This window comes from Erythrolamprus reginae, chromosome 3 (genome assembly GCF_031021105.1).
Source record: "Erythrolamprus reginae isolate rEryReg1 chromosome 3, rEryReg1.hap1, whole genome shotgun sequence".
Classification (NCBI taxonomy): Eukaryota; Metazoa; Chordata; class Lepidosauria; order Squamata; family Dipsadidae; genus Erythrolamprus; species Erythrolamprus reginae.
In genome coordinates, this window is record NC_091952.1 from 47,389,531 (window position 1) to 47,413,212 (window position 23,682).

Consider the following 23,682-nt stretch of genomic DNA (forward strand, 5'->3'; position numbering starts at 1 on the left):
GTTGTCAGAGAATAGTACTTGTAACAGTTCATCTCTTACCAGGCTTGAAGGGCACAGATGGGATCAATCTCTGTGATATAAACAATTGCTCCCAGAGCCTTCAAAGCTGCACAGCATCCCTTTCCAACCTGTGGTACCAAAAAGAAATGCAAAATCAGGAGCTGGAAAACAATGTCTTGTCTATCTTAAAAGCAACAGTAAGTAACTATGAAATTGGTTTGAAATTTCTACACTAAAATTCAAATGTATATAATTGGTGTATTAATTAAGAACATTGATGGACTTCTAACCTCCCCCTTAATAGTCTTCTTCCTGTTGTTACAGCATGAAGATGTAACTTCTATTCATTCTGTTACTCATGGCTGAACTACTACTATGGTATTTACTGGCTCATTGCATTAAATTATATGATTGATGCAATTAAAAATGGAATTGATAATGTTTGCACTTGATTCCAAATATAATATTTCTTTTTTAAAAAAAAGGTTTGTTTATTTTAATTGGATTAGACACCATTTAATTGGATTAGACACTACCTTGGAAAGAGAAACAAAATGAAGAATCTGAAAGCTCAGTCTTTTATATTCTTGTCTTACAAACCATAAATATCTTGAATATCACCGTACTTCTCAGGGAAAAAAAGTTTCCCAACCAACCACTTTGAAAAAATTTTTTAAATTAGATTCATTTTCGGAGTTGGGAAATATAATAGCACAATGGAGAGAGGAAACAAGAGAGGAAAGGAGTTTTTAAAATTAAATGTGGCCAAGAAATTATCATTATCAAAATAATAAACAAACAAACAAACAAAAATATTTCCTCTGCTCTGTTTATTACTAAGGTCTAGCTCATGACAAATATCAATTTAATTATGTAATGAAGACACAACTTTGAGGAAAAATGCATGCCATGTTTTGCTGTATAAGAAAAAATAACAAGGGACAGGAAAGGAATTTTAATACTGATTTTGGACAGCTAGAAAGAATTCCAGATTCTTCTTGCTGTTAAGTCTCTTGCATAAACAATCACTTGCACTATTGCCATGACTTATTATATAGTTTGCTGTTGTAAAATTTTAAAAATGTGCAGAATTCCACATTGCCATTTATGTAGTACTGAAATGGTACATTCTATTCACATGTTAAGATTATTCTGAATATAATTGAGGTATTTTACATACATTATTAATAGCAATGATGTAAATATAGTCACTGATAGCAGCTTGCAATTACTCCAAGTAGCTTACGATTAGATACACCATTTATGTTAAAGCACAATTGCTTGCTAATTGTGCTTTTATTAAGCAAGCAAGAAAGTATTACTAGTAAAAGGCAGATAATAAATACAATCAAATAATGAAGACTATACAATGCTATTTGCTTGTACTCATGAGAGCTCATGGATCTTGGAAATTAGGATCGTGGATTGCTTTTCATACTCACCTCACCATAGCCACACACTACTACTTGTTTTCCTCCAAACATAACATCCGTTGTCCTCTTTAGACTACAGAAAAGAAAGCAACCCATTGTGAAAACACTATTCTATTAGATTCTTCAATAAAGTAAAATTTGCAGTCACTGTGTATCACAGCAGTGTATTGATTTAAACTTCTGGCATAAAACTGAACATAAAGTTATGACACAAAACCTGAATGTTCAATTCCCCCACCCCACTCCAGTCCAAACTCACCCATCCAAGATGGACTCTCTGCAACAGTACAAGTTATCAAATTTCTGTTTGGTGACAGAATCATTTACATTCATGGCAGGAACACAGAGTTTTCCAGCTTTTGATAATTGATACAGTCTGAAAAAAGAAGGGGAGGATGGAATATTTCCAAATTATAGTACGATGAACATACCTTGGCTGCAAATATTTGGATAACCCCTAGTCAGTAGCAAAAAGTTAAGGTACATTTTTCCACATTGTTCCGCTGCCATCTAGAGGTCATTTGAATTTCTGCAGCCCAGATATGGGCTCCCTAATTAAAAACCAGGTGAGAAACCCAATGATAAGAAAGAGACATTATTACAGTTTTTGGTTAGAAGCAAAGCTCAAGAATTTTAAGTAGCAGCAATAGATATGGGACTCTTTAACAAATTATCTTTTGAATATGTACAGTGTTCTAATTATTAAAAGATCAGAATAGGGAAGGATTAGAAATCTTCAAGATGTATTTAGTCCAATATAACTAAAACTTTAATGAACATAGGGATATGTGTAATAGTGATAGTAATAGCAAATATCTAAGGAAAATCTTTGTTAATGCCAATTATACTGAGTTTAGGAAAGAATAGCTGTATTACCTTAAGGGAAGCAAAAACAGCCATCACCCAAGGAAACATATTCTTTATCCATTAATTCAATTTTGAGTGACAGCTCAGTGATAACACAATTATTTAGTCTTTAGTATTTGTAGATACTGCTGTAGATATTCTTCCTTGGCTAAAGTCCAGTGTAGATGATACTGAACTAACTGGCACTATTGTCAGATGTGGTATAAAACAATGTCTTATGCTTGTCAATTCATCCCTGAGTTACTACTGGAAACTTAGTACAGGTTGCATTTCCCACAGACATTTAAAACTAAAACTGTAAGAGAAAGAGAACAGGAGTAAAAAAAGAATTAAATGTGAACATAGTAGAGTACCTCCAACCATTTCTTAAGTTAAGAGAATATTAAATTAAACATGTTAATTACTTCATCATAAACTCAAAATGAGGTATAAGTAATCAAAAGGAAGAGCTGCTTCCTGTTTATCTTAAAATAATATTAAGTTCCATGTATTATTAGGAAAATAAATAAGAAGCAAATGTGCATATTGACTTAACACCATTCTACCATTCTTGTCTATAGCTTTATTTCACCTGTTTCTCATTCTTGTTATGACCTATTATACTATAGGGCAGTGGTGGCAAACCTATGGCATGTGTGCCAAAGGTGGCATGCAGAGACCACTCTGTAGGCACACACACCATTGCCCCAACTCTGTTTGGGATCTCTGTCGCATATTTGTGTATGCCTCCTGCCAGCCAACTTTTGGGGTCTCTGCCATGCATGCATGGGGCATGTGCACAGGGGCAGGGCATGGACCCATGTCTTGCAGTATGGGTGCGTGTGCACACTTTGGGCACCCTGTGCCTAAATGTTTCGCCATCAGTGCTGTAGGGTTTTGTGATAGTGAGCTGTAGTGAATTTGGTGCTTACAAGGAAAAAAAAAGGTCCCAACACAGCTAAAAGGTCATATTTGAAGAAGAGAGAAGTTCTTCTTTGTTACCTGTGCACACCCGTCACACTCTCTTCCACAATGCCTCTGATCTTCTTAAATACATTGGGATATTTCTTATAAACCCAATGAGTCAGATCTCCACCATCATCCAAGATCTAGAAATATGGAAAATATAATTAATTCAGTTAATCTATTATTGAGTCATCTAACTGATTCATCTAATCGACACTGAACCAGGTTATCTTGAAATGATGCTTTTTATAAAATGTTCTCTAGAAATTCACCGTTGTGTTACAACAGCCTAAATCCAGAGAACTGTGGAATTATTTTTGTACAAACAGAAATGACTTTATTTAAACATTCTGCATGTTAAATAATCATCATCTGAGATCACTGCATATTGTTTCCTATGGGTTAAAGAAAAAAAATAGCATTTCCACTCAACATGCATTCCTGAAGTAGCATTTCATTCCTCTGGGAAAAGACAACAAAAATGAGAACAGTGGAGTTTTAGTGGTATGATCTATTACCATATTTGGCTGCCAGGTATCCATATTTACACAGCGGTCGATGCACCACCAAAAATCATCTTCAGATTCTCCTTTCCAGGCAAACACACAAACACCTAACAAAACAACAACAAAAAAGCCCAAAATTAAGTTTTAAAAGCAAAGTTCCTTACATTTTGCCTTAGCTAAGCATACCACCAGTATACAGTGATCCCTCGAGTTTCGCGATCTCGATCTTCGCGAAACGCTATATCGCAATTTTTCCACCCGATGACGTCACTCTCTTCCTTCCTTTCTCATCTTTCTTTCTCTCTCTCTTTCTCTATCTTGCTTCTTCCTCTCTCACACTCTCTTCCTCCCTCTCTCATCTCTTTCTTTCCTTCTCTCTCTTTCTCTATCTCTCCCCCTCTTGCTGGTGGGCGGTGGGCGGACGAGCGGGGGCATCAGCGAGGAGCCGGGGTTTCCCCTTTGCGTGGGCGGCTGGGAAGACCCAGGGAAGGTTCCTTCGGCCACCCAGCAGCTGATCTGCTCGGTAGCGCAGCAGCAGCAAGGAGCCGAATCGGGGTTTCCCCGCTGCGTGGGCGGCGGGGAACGCAAACTCCACCATCTACGCATGCGCGGCCATAGAAAAAAGGGCGCGCATGCGCAGATGGTGTTTTTACTTCCGCAACCCTACATCGCGAAAAATCGATTATCGCGAGGGGTCTTGGAACGGAACCCTCGCGATAATAGAGGGATCACTGTATAGCAAAATCCACATATTTTAGCTATATGAATGTTGAAAATACTTTCCATGTTTTGCAAGAGCTACACAGTTAAGACAATAGATTTGCCTACTTTAATTAGCCTAATGATTTTCTTGCTTTGAGAATATTTAAATAAATAGATTAGAAAAAGTATTATAACACTAAGCCTAAATTCATCAACTATTGTTTTCTGAACAGTTAGCTAGAGGCAAATTATTTTGACTTACAATAATTCATTCAGTGGTCATTCAAAGTTACAATAGCACTAAAAAGGTGCCTTATGATTGTTTTTCACACTTACGACCATTGCAGCATTCCCATGGGCACGTGATCAAAATTCAGACCTTTGACAATTGACTCACATTTATGACAGTTGCGATGTCCTGGGGGTCATCTTTTAAAATCCTCTGACAAGCGAAGTCAATGGAGAAGCCAAATTCACATAACAATTTTGTTACTAACTAAACAACTGCAGGGATTTACTTAACAACTGTGGCAAGACAGATAGTAAAATGGGGCAAGACTCATTTAACAATGTCTCAGCAACAGAAATTTTGGGCTCAATTGTGGTCAAAAGTCAAGGACGTATTATAGTTGACTTCTATTCATGAACCAGGTTTTAATCACCAGAACACACTTAAAAAAGCAACATATTGAGAGGCCATACTATGCCATTGTGGGATTTGTTTGCTTGTCACATGTTTATTTGACCATTTTAATTTGTGTGAAACAGATCCCAAACATTATGGTGACTGCTATGATTAAAAACATGTATACCATGCTTTTTTTTTCTTTGGGAAAAAAAGGTTATATTAAAGCAATCCATCAGAAACATTTACAGATGGCTTTAGGCTTCCTCAGAATTATATAAGTAATAGTGGTCAGACAACGAGTTATTTGTTTTTCAAAAAATCCATCAGAACAGATTCTTGGCAGAATGTGCAGGAAACAGAATGCTATAAAACATTTTATGGCACCCAAAGACCAAAATATTCATTGTGACATGAATGTTCATAGAAAAAAAATGTATGCAGAACAGAGTAAATAATTTAAAGCTAACAAGTTTACTTTACTGTTACCTATTCCCTTATTATAGGTCCAAGAGAGTCTACTTAACTTTGAAATGTTTCTCTGAAATGATCTGGCAGATTTCCCAACAGCTTGGGCATATAGAAAGAATTTATACAAATATTAGGAAAAGGATATAAAATACTCTGACACTATTTTTTCTACAGTCTTAAAAACAAAATGAGGAGTATTTCTTTCAATGTAACTAATGAAGTAGAGAAAATATTTTGAGCTACTTTTCAAAGAAAATTATCTGCAAAGCATAAATTTGCCATCATTTTTGTAAATATCATATTTGTTAATTTTTGTTTCTTTGATTTGTTTAATGCCATAATAAAGTTGTTAACAGCATCTTCCTAATTAGAAAGCAAGTATTGTACAAGATAGTATTAACTATTGCAGCCATATCTCAAGATCAAATTTTGAGGTGGTATCTTATTAATCACTTAGGATTCATCCATTAGCTGGTCATTTTAATCAAAGAATTAAAGGGGTTTTTTTCTATACAGTTTCTACATCCATATAGGTAACATACCTATGCTCAGTCTGTTACAATGATAAATAAGTTTGGCATTAATTAAGCCCTCCTTAATCAAAAAATCAAAATAATGATTTTTTTTTTCCATCTGAATGAAATCCACTTATTTTTCCTGAAAATATGAAGCTTATTAGTGAGAAGCTTCAGAAAACAGTTTTAGTACATGAAAATGTTAAGGGTGTTCTTGCATAATCAAATAACTTGGTACACTATGTATTCTTAAGTTCTGAAATCATAATGAGTAAATATTGTAAAAATGAATACATAAATAATTTCTGACTCTAACATGAATTATTTGTACAGTTAGTTGATACTCACCAGCCTCAGCCAAGGCAGCAGCCACCTCATTTTGAGTAGAATAAATATTACAAGCAGACCATCGGCATTGAGCTCCTAGTGCACAAAGAGTCTCAATCAAGACCTAAGAGTAAAGCAAACAGCATCAAATTAAAAAGCTTCAGTAATTTCTAATTGGATTGGGGGAACAAAAAACTCAGAAAGAAAAAGGTTACAAAAAGTTTACAATTAGATTCCAGAAGTTTAATTTCATAGAGATTTAATTAGACTAAATTTGTTAATTAATGCCACAACTTCTTGCTCATTTAGAACATAAGAAAAGGATTATCTAAGATCCAAACCATTTATTTCTAGCCCTTTGAGCTATTCAAGACTGCAGTTCAATTCAAATAATTGCAGTAATCAGTTAAAACCCATAGTAAATCATCAGCCACTTGAGATCCAGGAGGTTCCATAAGGCCAATTGTCTTTGCAGAGTACAAACATCTATCAAGATAATTTAGTAATTATATTACCCCCTTTGTAGAAATGAGTTCCCTTGTTCCTCTAGAGGTGAGAGATAGAACCCAGAAAATAGTAAAGATAAAAGAAGACTTAGATGCAAATGGAATAACAGGCACACTTACTGCAGTCTGTGCTGTGATATGTGTGCATCCCACTATTTTAGCTCCAGCCAAAGGTTTTTCCCCTTGAGCTCGTTTTCTTAGTGAAATCAGTGCAGACATATCTAAAAAAAGCAACCAAAAGTATCTTTAACAAACTGCCATGCCAATTACTGAGCAAACAATAATCTTCAGTTCCTAGAAGGAATTATATGTCTGTAAAAAGCTTCTAGAAAACAATTGCTCTGGAAAGAGAAATAAACAATTTGTCCCTCTGAGAAAAATCTTGCATCCTATCACTTGTAGACCATGTCTTTGGAATATCTTCAAGGGAATTTGTGTAGCACCTTGTTGAATAGTGTGGGTTCCTTTGCAGTGCCAGTCAAATGAAGGATATTATTTACTACCTCCTCCACTGTACTATTTATAATGATTAGGCTCATGCTATTGGTTGTAGATGAATTCCAGGGGTCAGACATCAAATTTTTGAATGATCTTCTTGTGGATATTACTACTACTACTGTTAGTAGTAAAGTTGCCATTTTTGTTTGTTGTCATTTAACCTCAGTACCCTAAGAATTTAAAAGTCCTTAATCTTATCCCTGGCTTTACCTTGTTTTGGCTTCTTAATATTTAATAATCTTTTTATTATATAATTGTATTGTTATTTTGTTTTACTGTATTTTATGCTATGTTACTTCATTATGGCCCACAGCTCCAGCAATAAACCATATTTACTTACTATCAGCTACTGTGGATCCAAAAATGTAGCAAAAGACTGTGCAGAATTTGAAGGGAAAAAGGTGATTTGGGGCATTCATGAAAGCACGTATTTAGTAGCTTTTCCTTAAATCAAACATGTCTCTTTTTGGAATTGCTTGGCAGCAGCTGTATGAGCTCAGAATAGAAGCACTTTCTTTAAAAGGTTATAAACAAGATACTCCACTTTTTCATCTGTGAATCTAGATATCGGAATAGCCCTAGTGTATATCTGAAGAATGCCAGCTCCCTGAACTGAACACTGCCAACGTGTGCTTAATTGCTCAAAATGGAACTATGTAAATACTGATCAGTTCTTGCTGTTCATAAGGATTATGCAATACTACTTAATTAATAGGATCCAAAAGTTTTGGCCTTGTTTATAAATTTACATCATTTGTGGACATTTCCAAGAGCTTACTTGCTACCAAGATATTTGCTGACTAATGGAATAAAATGTATGATACCAGGAGAGAAGTTTTAGCAATTTGAGCTTTACCTTGCTCAGCAATCTCTATCTCTCGCCGCCCAAACTCTGCTTGCTTGATGTTCTTAACACAGAAATTACTACTGCCTTTGGAATTAGTTTGCTGCTTTTCTCTTGGAGAAACTTCATCATCGGAGCTATCAGTGTAGGATGCAGCTATAAAACAACATCAAAGTGTCCAATGAGAAGAGAATGCAGATAAAAGAAACCAAGTCAATGATTAAGTCTCAGTATAGGAAGTAATCAAGACTCTCTTCCGCAATATGGGTAGCAACTTTGTATGAGTCCCATTATTACTGATATTGTAATGAACCTCTTAACACTTAACACTGTAGGGATAACGTCAGGGATAGAACTTTTATTTTTTAAATCAATCAGCTTCTGAGAGCTGCAGGGGTTAGGGATATGCTGAAAGGGGCAGATATATGCTGACATGTCTATAATTTTTAAAAAATAATTTTTTGACTAACTCACAAAAATCACATTAATAAATTTTGCAGCATGACTCTCTCTTTCCTCGTGTTTTGTGTGTGTGTGCGCGCGCAAGCAAAGATTACAAGGAAGAAGTTGAGAGGCCAAATATGATTCCTGAGCTAACTACTTCTTGATCAGCAGAAGATAAATCAAAAGGAAAATAAATATTATTAAAAAGGAGACACTTACCAGAACTGTAGCTGTCTGTGGAAGACTGTGAAATGGAACGAGACAGGGATCTGCGACCAGTCTTTGTGGGATATTTACTGAACTCCTGCATATCATCTGCAAACTGGATTTGCTATACACAAAAATTAAGAAGTTACTATTGTTTTTCTTAAAGGTCAACAAGCCCAATTCTCCAACTATTAAAACATAAGAACTTATTCTACAGTATTCAATACAAATCATATTTCAAAGAAAAATGCTTCCTGTATAGTTACAATATGGCATTTTATGTTACCAGTAAATATAAATAGATGACATATCAAGATTTGTGATATTTAGTTGATGTAAATAAAATTCATTGCAAAATGAAATACATGACCCCATCATTCTATTCAATAAAGCTATGGTACTTTGTAGCAAGACATTTCTGTTAGCGGACAATGTATCATGTATGCCTAATAATAAAAACAAGGATGATTACAACATTTAGGCAGGCAGCTATTCCAATTTGCACTTATAAATACAATTTGTCTCATACAAAAATATACCATATTCTTAAGCTTATTCAGTTGTATTATTCAACCATGAACTTGGAACTATGCAGTAATACAATACTATATAATTTTAATATTAATACATTGGATTATAATATAAAAATAATAATTATTAAACATATTTACATGTTTTGAATGGAATACTGTATCTGATAAATATTTTTCCTGTAGCTATTATTTATTTAGAGTATTTAGCCAGAAGACATTTAAGAACTTATGAAACCATCTTTTTAAATTCTAGATTCTAAGGCTACTGAGAAATAAATTCCAATCTCCATAATATAACAACTCACTTACATATTGTATGTTCTCATTAAAAACTTAGGGTGAAACTGTGCTATCATAACAATAGCATCTGGCTGTGATTAACTCTCAAATCAAAAGCATGAGAAGTATCTCAAGACAAACATCTACTTCATAAAATGCTTGTTTTCACATATCATACTTAACAGTATTGTAGTTTTGTTTGTATTTGCTTAATATGCTATGTGAACTCAGCAAATAGAATATGAATTATTTTAAAGAGATTGAAAACAACTTTGGTATTAGTTTACTGACTGGAATTGTATAGCAAATGTGAATGAGTGCAATTTCATGAATTCATTTATTAATCAACCTAACCTGTAAGGGTGAAAGTAAGATGACTTAAAAAAGAAAGAAAAACAAAACTGAATGGTTAAACAAACCATGATTACTTTGCTTATTTGGAAGTAACTCTGGATTGTTTAGAAAAACACTGTGAATATATGACATGGCTGAAAAGTAGATTTTCCTTCAACTTGAACTTCACACTTTTAATCAGGAGAAAAGGAGAAAATCTGATTATTATAAGGGAAACAAACGAATAAAAAAGATGTGCATGTTTCTGATTAACCTTTTTAGTAGTTGTTGCAAAATCTACAAATCTTGAAGCAACACTACCTCATTCAATTAGACAGACACACACATGCAAACCTCTCTGCATTGATAAATTTTGGTAGTCTGTTCAAACCGTACATCTATACCTATATGTTATTAATAGCTAATCTCTGAAAAGGAAATAACTTAGAATTAGGAAACCATCTTGTTAATAAAAAGTTTTCTTATACTGTACTGTGCTTGAAATATACAAATCAGGCAAGTATAAAACTACTTTCACTGTAATTTGATTATTTCAATAAACCCCACTCATGTTTCTTGTGTGACTTTGAGAACAGATTAGTGGGATACCAATATCACATCAGATATCTGTACAATTAGCACAGGGGCTCCCAAGGCTGTGTACTCTCACCACTTCTCTCTCTATACCAATGACTGCATCTCAAACGATCCATCTGTTAAACCAGCGTTTCCCAACCAGTGTGCCGCGGCAAACTAGTGTGCCGCGAGACATGGTCAGGTGTGCCGCGAAACTCCTAGGGAAGCTCCAGCTGGCCGGGGTGCTGCCGGTGCTGGTGCCTTCGACCTGGAGCTCCCACTCGCAGCTGCCCCCCGCCCCGGCTACTGCCCGATGCTGCTGTTGCCGGCGCTCTCCTGCTGGGCCCCAAAGAAGGAAGGCGGGAAAAAAGGAGAGCTTCATTCTTCGCACCGGCAGCAAGAGGAGGAGGGTGCCATTAGCAGTGGCACCAGCTAGTAGCTGGGGGATGGCGGTGGCAAGAGCTCCAGGGCAGAGGCACCAGCAGCGTCCTGCCCAGCTGGAGCTTCCCTGGCGGGGGCGGCAACCAATGTTCTTTGGGGACCGGAGGGAGGGCACTGGCAGTGGGAGCAGGAGGTTGCTGGGCCGCGCACGCCCGCGCCAGTGCACCCCAAAACGCCCCCCCCGCACACCCTTTTCCAAGGGCGCACCCAAAGCCGCGGCCGCCCCCCCCTTGCGCCCCTGGCTACTCGCCGCTGCCGAAAGCGCTTTTGTCCCGGGCTCTCAGTGAGGGGGCTGCAGGAGAGGCGGCGAAGGTGATCTCTCTCGTTCTCAGGAGGCTGGCGAAAGTGATTTTCAATGTCGGGCGCGTGGGCCGGCGTGCGCTCTCCCCCTCCCCCTGCCACATTCAAATTAAGCCGGCGAAGGTTTTTCTTACTTTGAATGTTCCGGGCGGGCTGGCAGGGGGATGGGGAGAGAGCGCGCGCCGGCCTGCGCGCCCAACATTGAAAATCACTTTCGCAGCCTCCGGAGAACGAGAGAGTGAGAGCGACAGAGCAAGATAGAAAGTGAGAAAGAGAGAGAGAGACAAAGAGGGGGTAGAGAAAGATAGCAAGAGAGAGAGAATGAGAGAGAAAGTGTGAGAGAGAAAACAAGAGAAAGTGAGAGAGAGAAAGGGGGAGAGAAAGAGATAGCAAGAGAGAGAACGAGAGAAAGAAAACGAGAGAAAGCAAGAGAGAGAGAAAGAAAACAAGAGAGAAAGTGTGAGAGAAAGCAAGAGAGAGAGAGAAAGAAAACGAGGGAAAGTGAGAAAAAGAGTGAGCAAGAGGGGGAGAGATAGAGAAAGAGGGGGAGAGAGAAAGAGAGAGAAAGAAAGAAAGAAAGAGAGATGAGAGAGGAAGGAAGAGAGTGATAGAGGAAGAAAGAGAAAGAAAGAGAAAGAAAGATGAGTGAGGAAGGAAGAGAGTGAGAGAGAGAGGAAAAAGCAAGGGAGAGATAGCAAGAGAGACAGAGAGAGAGAGAGCAAGGGAGAGAGAAAGACATAGAGGGAGGGAAGGAGGGAGAGAGAGCAAAAAAGAGAGGAAGAAAAAAGAGGGATGGAGAGAGAGAAAGAAGGGAAGGAAGAGAATGAGGGAGGGAGAGAGAAATAGAGCTAAAGGGAGGAAGAGAGAGATTTTTTTTGTCCAAACTTTTCTTTAGCCCCCCCCCCCCCCCTTCAATGTTCCCCAGGATTTTGAAAATATGAATAATGTGCCGCGGCTCAAAAAAGGTTGGGAAACACTGTGTTAAACTACTGAAGTTTGCAGATGATACAACAGTGATTGGTCTCATTCGAGACAACAATGAAACTGCATACAGACAGGAGGCTGATCAACTAAGCCTTGTGGTGCTACCGGAACAATCTGGAACTGAACACACTCAAAACCGTAGAAATGGTGGTAGACTTTAGGAGAAACCCGCCCATCTTATCACCTCTTACAATACTAGACAACACAGTATAAATAGTAGAGACCTTCAAATTTCTAGATTCTATCATATCTCAAGACCTATAATGGTCACCTAACATCAAAAAATCATCAAAAAATCATAACAAATAATGTTCTTTCTGTGCCAACTGAGGAAGCTCAAACTGTCCAAGGAGCTGTTGATACAGTTCTACAGAGAAATTGAGTCTGCCATCTGCACCTCTATAACTGTCTGATTTGGTTCTGCAACCCAACAAGACCAACACAGACTTCAGAGGATAATCAGAACTGCAGAAAAAACAATTGCTGCCAACCTGTCTTCCATAAATGGTTTCAACTTCTACCCTCAAAATGTCGCTATAGAGCCCTGCATGCAAAGACAACTAGACACAAGAACAGTTTTTCCCCAAACGCCATCACTCTGCTTAACAAATAATTCCCCCACCACTGCTGATTTGAACTCTATGACAGTCATTAAGTGTTGTACCTTATGATTCTTCACAAATGTATCCTTTCTTCAATGTACACTGAGAGCATATGCATCAAAGACAAATTCCTTGTCTGTCAAATCACACTTGGCCAATAAAGAATTCTATTCTATTCTACAGCTGAAATTTGGGAATCTTAAAGGGGAAGAAATGCAAAAATATTTCAAAATGGCACAGAAGATCCGTTGTACCTACCTGAACGGTCTTCTCGATGCACTGGAAGGAGAGTCCAACATGGGTAATAAACCAATCCTATTGGTAGAGACTGAGTTATAATTAGCATAAAAATAGCTACCGCCCCCTTACTGCTCCCATGAGCCCCAGTTTTAAAAACGAGGAAAAGATGTAAGAGGATAACCAAATTTTATTAATACAATTAACTGTAACTCCCCATCTCCGACGTCTCTGAACTTCAACTAGTCGGGTGGGTTTGGACTCTCCTTCCAGTGCATCGAGAAGACCGTTCAGGTAGGTACAACGGATCTTCTCCACTGCATCTGGAAGGAGAGTCCAACATGGGATATACCAAAGATTTACTGCCCATGGGAGGGAGAAGGTCTGGACTGGGACGTTGGAGATGCACACACTTTCTGTAGCACCCGTCTACCAAACGCTGCCTCAGCAGACGCAAATGAGTCCAACTTGTAGTGCTTAATAAATGTCGTAGGTGCCGCCCAGGTAGCAGCTCTGCAAATGTCCTCTATAGAGGCCTGTGTCGTCCAGGCCGCCGATGTGGCTGCACTTCTGGTTGAATGAGCTGTTAAGCCCTGCGGAGGGTCGTGGCCTCCCGCTCTGTAGGCTTCCAGGATGCATTCCTTTAGCCAACGGCTTATCGATTTGGAAGATAGTCCAAGTCCCATTCTGTGTTGAGCAAAGGAAACAAACAAGGTTTCCGACTTCCTGAATTCTGCAGTTCTCCTGATATAAATCTTTATAGCTCGCCGTACATCGACCTTATGCCATCTTAATTCGGATGGATGGTCTCCATGTGCGCAGAAGTCCGGTAATATAAGTTCCTGTTTCCTGTGAAATAGAGTATTCACCTTGGGAACAAACGACGGATCCAAACGGAGCACCACTCTGTCCGGGTAAAATATACATAAGTCCGGTCTCACTGAGAGTGCTGAAATTTCTGACACCCTGCGTGCCGATGTGACCGCTACTAAGAAGGCTGTCTTCAAGGAAAGGAGCCTAAGTGGGATTGATCTCAAAGGCTCAAAAGGTGGTTTTGTCAAGGCCTTAAGTACGAGTGATAGGTCCCAAGAGGGAAATCTTCGTACCGGTGGTGTATGTGAATTTGAGGCTCCCCATATAAAGTCTCTTACCCACGCATGGTGAGCTAGCGAACGAGCCTCTGGTATTTGAATCATAGTAGAAAGTGCTGCCACCTGTCTCCTCAACGTGTTAGGAGCTAGACCCCGGTCTATTCCTGCTTGCAGGAATTCCAGCACCGTAATTACCGATGCTCCCGTGGGATTCTTGCCCTCCTTGTCGCAAAAGGTGCAGAAGGCCGCCCATGTGGCCTGGTATATCCTGGAGGTCGAGGGACGTCGAGCAGCCTGAATGGTATCGATGACCTTCTCCGGCAGGTCTTGATGTCTCAACCTGTGCCTTTCAAGTGCCAGACGGTTAGTTGTAGCCACTGAGGATCCGGATGTAGCAGGTTCCCCTGGCTGAGAGTGACGATGTTGTCTGGCATCCTCCACGGTGGTTCTAATGACAGAGCCATCAGGTCGGCAAACCACGGCCGACGTGGCCAGTGTGGCGCCACCATCAGGACCTCTGCCCTTTCCTGGAGAATCTTTTCTATGACCCTTGGTATCAGGTTCACTGGGGGAAATGCGTACAGTAGTCCTGTCGGCCAAGCTGACCGTAGGGCATTGACCCCTTCTGATCTCGGTTCCGGGAAACGTGAATAGAACCTTGGGGTCTGCGCATTCCGGTGAGTAGTGAACAGGTCCACAGATGGAGTCCCAAACCTGTGCGATATCTGTTGAAAAAGGGCCGGATCCAGCCTCCATTCTGATGGGTCTAGTGTAGCCCTGCTGAGCCAATCCGCCTGGGTGTTGGTGGTCCCGGCTATATGCTCTGCGGACAAGGACGCTAGGTGAAGCTCGGCCCAATTGAAAAGTTTCGTCGTCTCGTTCATGAGGCGGCGCGACCTGGTACCCCCTTGATGGTTCAAGTGGGCTCTGGTCGCCACATTGTCCGTAAGCACTAGTATGTGTTTGTCCTGGACAATAGCTTGGAAGGCTTGGAGTGCCAGGAAGACCGCTCTGAGTTCGAGGAAGTTGATGTTTATAGGTGTCAATTCCTCTACCGACCACTTGCCCTGCGCCATGTGGGGGCCGATGTGAGCTCCCCAACCGTAAAGGCTGGCATCTGTAGTGAGGATCATCTTGTCTTGTGTTTGAAAGGAGGAACCTCTGAGTATTGCGGTTGATGTCCACCATCTCAGGGAAACCCTGACTTGCTGTGGGATACGTGTCTGCCGATGTGAGTGACTCACCTTGGCCCTTTGCGCCGGTAGTAAAAACCACTCTAGGTCTCGGATATGGTGTCTGGCCCAAGGCACAATCCCTATAGTCGAGACTAGGGTTCCCAACACCTTTGACAACAGTGACATGGGAACCCGTCTGCGTTGGTTGAGCTCGGCCATCAACCGTCGTATATTTGCGATCCTTTCTGGGGAGAGTGAGACTGAGCTCGACAAGGTGTCTATGACCGCTCCCAGATGTAAAAGATTGGTATTGGGGACCAATTGGCTCTTTTCCAGATTGATGGTAAAGCCATGATCCTCCAAAGTCCGTATGGTCCGGTTTAGGTCCTTGTTTGCCTGCGCTGGCGACCTGGACAGTATGATGATGTCGTCCAGGTACGCCATCAGTCTGATGGATTGAGAATGCAGGTGTGCCGTCAGGGCATCCAGGAGCTTGGTAAAAGTCCGTGGGGCTGACGAAAGGCCGAATGGCATGGCTTTGTATTGGAAGTGCATCCCCTCTGAACAAAACCGTAGGTACTTCCGGTGTGCTGTGTGTATGGGGACGTGAAGGTACGCTTCCTTTAAGTCGATAGACGTTAGCAGGTCGTGTGATCTGATTGAGGTCAAAATAGTTTGCAGCGAATGCATGCGAAAACGCCGGTACTTTATGAAGAGGTTGAGTTGTTTTAGGTTGAGAATCAACCTGCAGCCTCCCGAGGCTTTGGGGACAATGAAGATTCTTGAGTAAAATCCTTTCCCCTGCTCTTGTTGTGGAACCGGTTCTATTGCTTGAATCTCCAGCAAATGAGCGATCTCGTTTTGTAGTCGCTGCTTGTCTTGCGGTTTCCTGACTTGTGGGCAGTGTATAAACCGGCTGGGGGGTAAGCCCACAAATTCCAGGCATAGTCCCCCTGCCACCGTGGCCCTGACCCATTGGTCTGTGGTGGTGGCGTACCAGGAGGCGTGGAAGTGCTGGAGCTTCCCGCCGAGAGGAAACTGGGTGGCAGAGTCACTTTGAGCAGCGGAAACCCCTCTGGTTATTCCCTCGAAAGGGCCGTCTCGAACCTTGGTAACCTCTGGATCGATCCTGGAATGACCCCCGGTCGCTTCTGAAGGTTTGGTTGGAGTACTGACCTTGTGTGTACGGTCTTTGACTCTGGCCTGCTCCTGCAGTGTTGTCCCAGCGGGGTGTTTGGCGCCTTGAATATGGCGCCGACCTCCGGTCTTGCCGCCTGCCTGCTCTAGGTAGGACCTTCCTCTTGTCCTTGTCCTCAATGAGGACCTTGTCCAGAATATCTCCAAAGAGCATAGATCCATGAAATGGGGCTGATGCCAGTCTCCATTTGGACTTCAAATCGGCAGGCCAATGACGGAGCCACAGGAGACGGCGGGCTGCAAGTGTAGTGGCCATGCCCCTGCTGGAAAACTTTGCAGCGTGCAACGTGGCATCTGCGGAGAATTCCGCCGCGGCTCGCAGTTTAGCTAGATCCTGGCGTAGTCTGCCGTCCTCTGGTCCCATGCGAGATTGCATCTCTTGTATCCACCGGAGGGAAGCCCTGTTGATAAATGAAGCGGCCGCTGCTGCCCTGAATCCCCATCCCGCCATCTGGTGTCCCTTTTTCAGGAGTATCTCTGCCTTCCGGTCCTCCGGTTTTAGGCTCTCTCCTGTTTCGGAGGGTACCAGGGCGCTGGAGACCAAGGTCACTACCGGTTGGTCTATGGGTGGGAACTCCAGGAGTTTCTCCACTTCCTCGTCGAACGTGTAAAATCGACGTTCCAGATTGGATGGGCCTTGAGCCGCAGCTGGATATTGCCAAGGGCGCTTGGCTCCTTGCAGGAAAATATTTGATGCCGGGAAATGCTCAGACTCAGGCTGGGATTCCTGTAGCAAGGCATCCGGGGTTTTTTCTGAATCCTCCGGTGTCTTGGTTGTACCTGGTAGGTTCATTACCTGTTTAGCCTTAAACAACAGAGTCCTGAACAAGGCTGGCTTAAACAGGCCTACCGGCTGGGGTTGCTCGGGAGTTGTTTCATCCTCAGAGAGCTCATACTCCCTATCACTGTCCTCTCCCATAAGTGGTTCCTCAGATAAGGACCCCAAGCCTGAGGGGGGCGGTGCTGACCAGACCTGTCCTGGTTGAGATGGTTGCTGAGCATATCTGTTGGCCCCGGCTGTTATGCCCTGTGAATAGACGTTTGCGATAAGGTCCTGCAAGTCTGGTGGCATGTCTTGCCAGGTGCTTGCCTGTGCCCTCAGTCCCGCCGCTGTGGGGGTGAATGTGGCTGTTGGGCCCATGGAACTCCTTCCAGTCTGGCTAGCTGACCCTGGTCTGTTCCATGAGGGGCCTGGGGAAGACATGGTGTGAGGCAATATAGCTGAGTGCCTATCTGGTGACCAGTCCCCTTCAGGTAGGCCAAAGCTGAGCGTGGTGGCTTGTTCTGGTGTTGCCTGCCTCTGGCCCAGTGGTACTGTAGTTGGGGAGGCCTGTAAAGCTGCCTCCAGCTTCTTCTCAAGGGCCTTAATGCGTTTTTCGGCCTCCCTTATGGATGAGGCCGAAGCTGAGGCCTGTGAAGTCTTAGACTTCTCTTTAGCCTTCCCCTTGGGCTTTTCTTTGGCCATAGTAGGGGAGGCAGCCCTCTCGGTTCCCACTTGTTCTTCCATGTACTCACAGTAGTAGTAACTGAAGAATCGTTTGGGCCTGCAAGCTCGTGACACAGTAATTTTGCTGGCTCAGAGTCAAGAAAAAAATGGCCACCGTCTTTCTGGCCAATTGCGCATGCGCACTGGGCATATAGCCTCTTCGCGCCCACCAGCTGTCGGAGGACTTCCGGTTACCGCTCTTTAGGTTGCGCAAGTAGCAACCAAGATGGCGGCCCCCATGCCTTTCGCGGCTTTTTCTCCCTTCCGGGGGGGGCGTGGGGGGGAGCGCTGCGGCTTCCAGCCCCCTTTGTGGCCATAGCAGCTGTCCGCTGCTTCTCCGGCGGCGCGCTTGTCCTTTTGCTGGTCTCGCCATTGATCCCGGCCGTACCAGCGCGCTCTGCTCGCCCTGCGGCTTCCTAGCCGCCGCCGGCGGCGGCGGCGGCTTGTTCGGCGGCCGCCGAACAGCTGAGAGGCGCAGCTCCGCTCTCTGCTGGGAGCCTCGCTACAGCGCCTTCAGGCTACCCAGTGGAGGGGGCGGACCCCTCCACCTTCAGCCGACAGCCCTGGTCTGGCCACGGAGGTCAGGGACCCCAGGCTGGGTGCTCCTCTACGGGGTGTTCCCACGGAGGGAATACAAGACCCCTAAGGAGGATCGTTGGGGGTGCTGCCCGCGGAGGGCAGAGACCCCTTCTTCTGTTCATCTGTCTTCTGTGTTCCTTTCAACCTGAAAGACAAAGAACAAGATTAAACAGGTCAACTTCTATCAATTTATTACAATTTCAATGTTACATATATGTAAAAAAACAACAAAACTCCTAAGGAGTAAAACTCAGTATGTCTCTACTCTTAGACTGAGTTTTTAAAACTGGGGCTCATGGGAGCAGTAAGGGGGCGGTAGCTATTTTTATGCTAATTATAACTCAGTCTCTACCAATAGGATTGGTTTATTACCCATGTTGGACTCTCCTTCCAGATGCAGTGGAGAAATGTAGAGTTTGCTCTAGGCTGCCATAAATAATTTTACTGCATTTGATCACAAACTGAAATAAGTAAATGACTTACATAATTGGTGTAGGGGATTTTAATGGTCAGTTTAAATAATATTTTAAGTTGTATTTCCCCCAAATGAACTATCTTTCCCGGGGAAATAAAATGTATCCTTTTTGGAATAGTTGAGGATTAATGAGATAGGGTGAGAGATACTAACACGAATTACAGAACATTAAAGAAGTTAACAATATTAAGATTACGTCACATTCGGGACATTCTTTCTTGGAATCCAGTTTAAGGACCAAAATAATAAATTGTGCTAATGCTATAATGATGAGATAGTGCCACAGTCTATATTGGACCTTGAGTTTCTGAATGGTAGAACATAATCAATAAAATGGTGGCGATGTTCACATTTGTGAAAAAAATAGAATTGCTATTGAAACATAGAAACATAGAAGATTGACTGCAGAAAAAGACCTCATGGTCCATCTAGTCTGCCCTTATATTATTTCCTGTATTTTATCTTAGGATGGATATATGTTTATCCCAGGCATGTTTAAATTCAGTTACTGTGGATTTACCAACCACGTCTGCTGGAAGTTTGTTCCAAGGATCTACTACTCTTTCAGTAAAATAATATTTTCTCAGGTTGCTTTTGATCTTTCCCCCAACTAACCTCAGATTGTGTCCCCTTGTTGTGTTCACTTTCCTATTAAAAACACTTTTCTCCTGAACCTTATTTAACCCTTTAACACATTTAAATGTTTCGATCATTTTCCCCCTTTTCCTCCTGTCCTCCAGACTATACAGATTGAGTTCATTAAGTCTTTCCTGATAAGTTTTATGCTTAAGAACTTCCACCATTCTTGTAGCCCGTCTTTGGACCCATTCAATTTTGTCAATATCCTTTTGTAGGAGAGGTCTCCAGAACTGAACACAGTATTCCAAATGTGGTCTCACCAGCGCACTATATATTGATGTTTTGCATTGCCAAGAATTACCACAGCAATATCATAGAAATTCTTGCTGTCTCACAACAATGAAGCACCAGCTCCAACTTTCTTCACAACAAGGTACGTAATTGTGTCAAGCAACCTTGTTGGGTTCCATTATGAAAAGTGCAGACTAGTCTAACATTCCATTAATTTCTCTAGGGTATAAAAACTAGTTTCTGGGCAAAACTTTAATTATTTAAATCTTTATCCTTAAGGCTGTATTCCAAAACCAATTAGAAAGTTTTTAATAGTTACTTTAAAATGTGAAACTAGTTCTTATCTTTATATGTATCTACTTCAATTGAACATTTCGTCTGAAGAAACTGGATGTCTCAAGAGACTGTTTAGTAAATGTTTCCCTGCAATCATCTCTCTTTTGAAGATGCAGTTCAAGAGTTGGAATATTAAATCATATTAATGAAACCTGAGTTAAAATCCACTGGAAACACCAGGGCTGTCAATATTTCTGTCATGAAAGATAGATCAAACACATTTAAATCTTGGAAAGATAAATGTGCAATGTCAATAAAGCAATATTTCAATTATTGATAAAAGGCAATTTGGTCAAATTTTGGACCAAAATATAAGAATTTATTAAATTGAATTTTTGTATCATATAACCATGCATCATGCAAATGCAAGTATACTTGTTCAATGAAAGAAAAAACAAATACATTATGCAACATATCCTAGTCCAATCACGCTGATTTTGCTGCAGGAGTCTTCCAAGTCTCATCAAAGTAAAACTAGGTCATCCAGTAAATTTTGACAATGATTTAGAAACAAAATTGGCTCAAAAATGAATATGTAAAAAAATAATAATCAGAAGAGAATGTACTTTTCTAACTACAGATTAAGCTCACCAGAGTTCTGCTTTGTAATTTCAAGCAGCATTCTTTTGGGAGAAATGTAGAAGAACCTTATCATATGCCTCTCCCATGTTTACATCAGTTTGAAACTGTCTCTGGCAACAGAAGCATGCAAGAAGCTTCCAACCATGGGTATTAACTGAGAGATGTCTGTACCCATTGCTGCCAATTCTGGGCGTAGCTGCTGCTAATGCTAATTCTCCACCAAGAATTTGAATAACTGTTTCCAATTAAATTCAAGTTATATCTACAGTTTCTCCTTAATCGCTTGGGTCAGGAGACAGAACTCCAGGGATATGCAAAAATACTCAGAATGGGCTCTAGTATTTGAAATTTGAGCAATCTTATCCTGGGGTCATAATATTCAGAACAGGTCAGAATGTCCCATTATCAAATATTTTTCATAACCCTAGAGAGGTTTTCTCTCCCCCCCCCCAAAAAAAGGCAGGGGCCAGATAGTTATTTCAAAGAGGAAGGTATAATGTTCAAGAATAGGAAGTTGTAAGATAGATCTCGCTCTTGATAGTCTCCTGTCCTCTGCCTGTTTACAAGCTTAGTAAGAACCTAGGAGCTTGCTCCAAAATAAGAAGCAAAGGGTGTATTAATCAACCAGGCACTACATCTATGGAGACTCAATTGTCCAGGTCATGGTTATCCCCATGGCCACATGACTGCAAGGGATATAAATCCTTCCATTCTCTCTACCAGTCAGAACTGAAGAAGCTTCTTGGATGAAAAACAAAATGTCTTCTAGCAAAAGCAGGAAGTCCAGTTTCTCTTTTTAAAAAAGAAAAGAACACCTTTTGGGACAACCAGGCAATAATCAAAGAAGGTACGGTTGTTAGCTGAGTAGCAGCAAATCATGTTGACCTCATCAAAGGGCTTACACATAAAACTTGCATCATTATCATCTTAGATTAGTCTCTCCCAGCTTTAACATACTATACTTGAGAAAGTTGATAAAAGAATCAAGGAGAGTTGAATATATAGCAATTAAGAATTTAAGGAAGAGTAAGTAATAAAGGTTATTAATATCTTCATTAACAAAATGGAATTTAAATATATAATGATTATACAATATCACATCCATTTGGTATTAAAATGGTACAGAGGTTAAATTGTTAGACTTTTACTGTACCAGGGAGCCCTATCTCAGCCAAGGAAGTTATTGGATGACTGAGCTAATCATTTATTTCAGACTAATTTAACTCTCAGGGTGTGTTGCTGAAGTGATGAAAAATGGACTTCTGTCACTTGAGTTTCTGAAGAAAAGGTGGAGATAAAATTCTAACAAATAAAATATAGTCGATAATTCTTTCTTAGAGTGGAAATACAGTACCTTCAGAGCTACAGAATAACAGGAGATTGCTATTTCGTCCTGTAAGAAACTCTTGTTTAACTACAGCAAAGATTATCGTACTCAAATTGGCCCATATTTACCTTTTATTTATTAATATTTGCCTAGAATAAAAAGAGAAACAAAATAAACGCACTAAGGTCTGGTTATTAAGTTGTAACAAGTGAATGTGAATCTAAGAAACTTCTTTCCTCTAGTGAAATCAGTCACCAACTAAAGTTCTCTTGAACTCTGTGGTTTTGAAAAATCTGCTTTGCCTAAAAATATTATAATCAGACACAATCCACTCAATGATCACATTGCCAGTTATAGAGGTTCTAGTTGCAGGGTATTCCCTAGACATATATTTGTGGCTTAGATAATTAGAATTTAGTAGTTTGCTTCAACAAGAAAAAATAATAATAAACTTTTCCTTTTAAATTCTAAGTAGATATTTTAGATTTTCAAAGCCAAGAGCATTTTTTAAAATGTCATCTTATTATTGGAACTCATACTAGTTTTAAATCTGGAAGTTGCTTTCTTAACTGGGTGGAACATGGTTTTAGCAGTAAAGAAAATATTTTTAATTCCAAAGCTTCAATACAAAGCAAAGGAAGTAATTTTGTCCTTGCCTAGAGTTTTAATTCTAAAGATTCAAAAATCAGTATCTCTCTTACTCTGTAGTCTTTATAACTTTATAAATTATACCAAGAGATATATGATTATATTAAAACATCCTGTCCAACTATTGATTGCTATTTACTAAGATGATTATTACAATGATGGTTTTTGTGAAGCTAAAATCTATATTGTCAATTGCTAAAAGTTCCATGTGCTCTCAACTTTTAAATAAAATGCCTGTTTTGTTGCATAATGCCATCATTTTAGCTATTAAAATAGTTTCTTAAAATTAATAGATGATATAGCTAGATAGTTAGACAACTTGATTTAGATTTAGAATCCAGATTTTCAGAACACATTGTCACTTTTGTTTGTCCTGGAAATGCTTTGCAAATGTGTGAAACATTGTTTTAAAATCTGATTACAAGTCTTATCAAATGATAGGTTGATGTTTCAGAAACTAAAAATAAGAAAAAAAAACCCCTCCAATTTGCTCATTGAATTCCTAGCCCCTATTCTTATTAACTTTGTGCTTCAGATGCTCAAAATCCCAATTTTGCTATACCTCTAAAGGAATGTTTCCCCAGAGATTTAAAATATAATAATGAAATGACAATATGTTCCACAAGCATATTCATCTGAAATATACAATTGAAATAAAATGACAAACAAAATGAAAACTTACTGTCACTAGTGTAATGCTCATGGATGGTTCTTTTGACTAGCAAGAAACTTAGCCGTATA

The 23,682-nt window shown here is 40.5% G+C and overlaps 1 protein-coding gene and 1 long non-coding RNA gene across 3 annotated transcripts in view; one reads left to right on the top strand and one right to left on the bottom strand.

The window, feature by feature from the left end:
- Positions 1–23,682, bottom strand: part of AHCYL1 (adenosylhomocysteinase like 1) — a 54,726-nt gene that overhangs the window by 8,782 nt on the left and 22,262 nt on the right. For both annotated transcript variants that reach the window (XM_070745106.1, XM_070745108.1), the window contains exons 2-10: positions 8,903–9,014; positions 8,252–8,395; positions 7,018–7,118; positions 6,413–6,515; positions 3,764–3,858; positions 3,282–3,388; positions 1,693–1,809; positions 1,443–1,506; positions 40–128 (exon numbers count right to left, since the gene is read on the bottom strand). In XM_070745106.1, the coding sequence (XP_070601207.1) occupies positions 40–128; positions 1,443–1,506; positions 1,693–1,809; positions 3,282–3,388; positions 3,764–3,858; positions 6,413–6,515; positions 7,018–7,118; positions 8,252–8,395; positions 8,903–9,014 (932 nt within the window). The remainder of the gene's footprint in view (positions 1–39; positions 129–1,442; positions 1,507–1,692; positions 1,810–3,281; positions 3,389–3,763; positions 3,859–6,412; positions 6,516–7,017; positions 7,119–8,251; positions 8,396–8,902; positions 9,015–23,682) is intronic.
- LOC139163873 (uncharacterized) lies at positions 43–21,813 on the top strand. Its single transcript, XR_011558535.1, has 3 exons — positions 43–197; positions 20,033–20,190; positions 21,690–21,813. It is a non-coding gene; the product is annotated as an uncharacterized lncRNA (long non-coding RNA).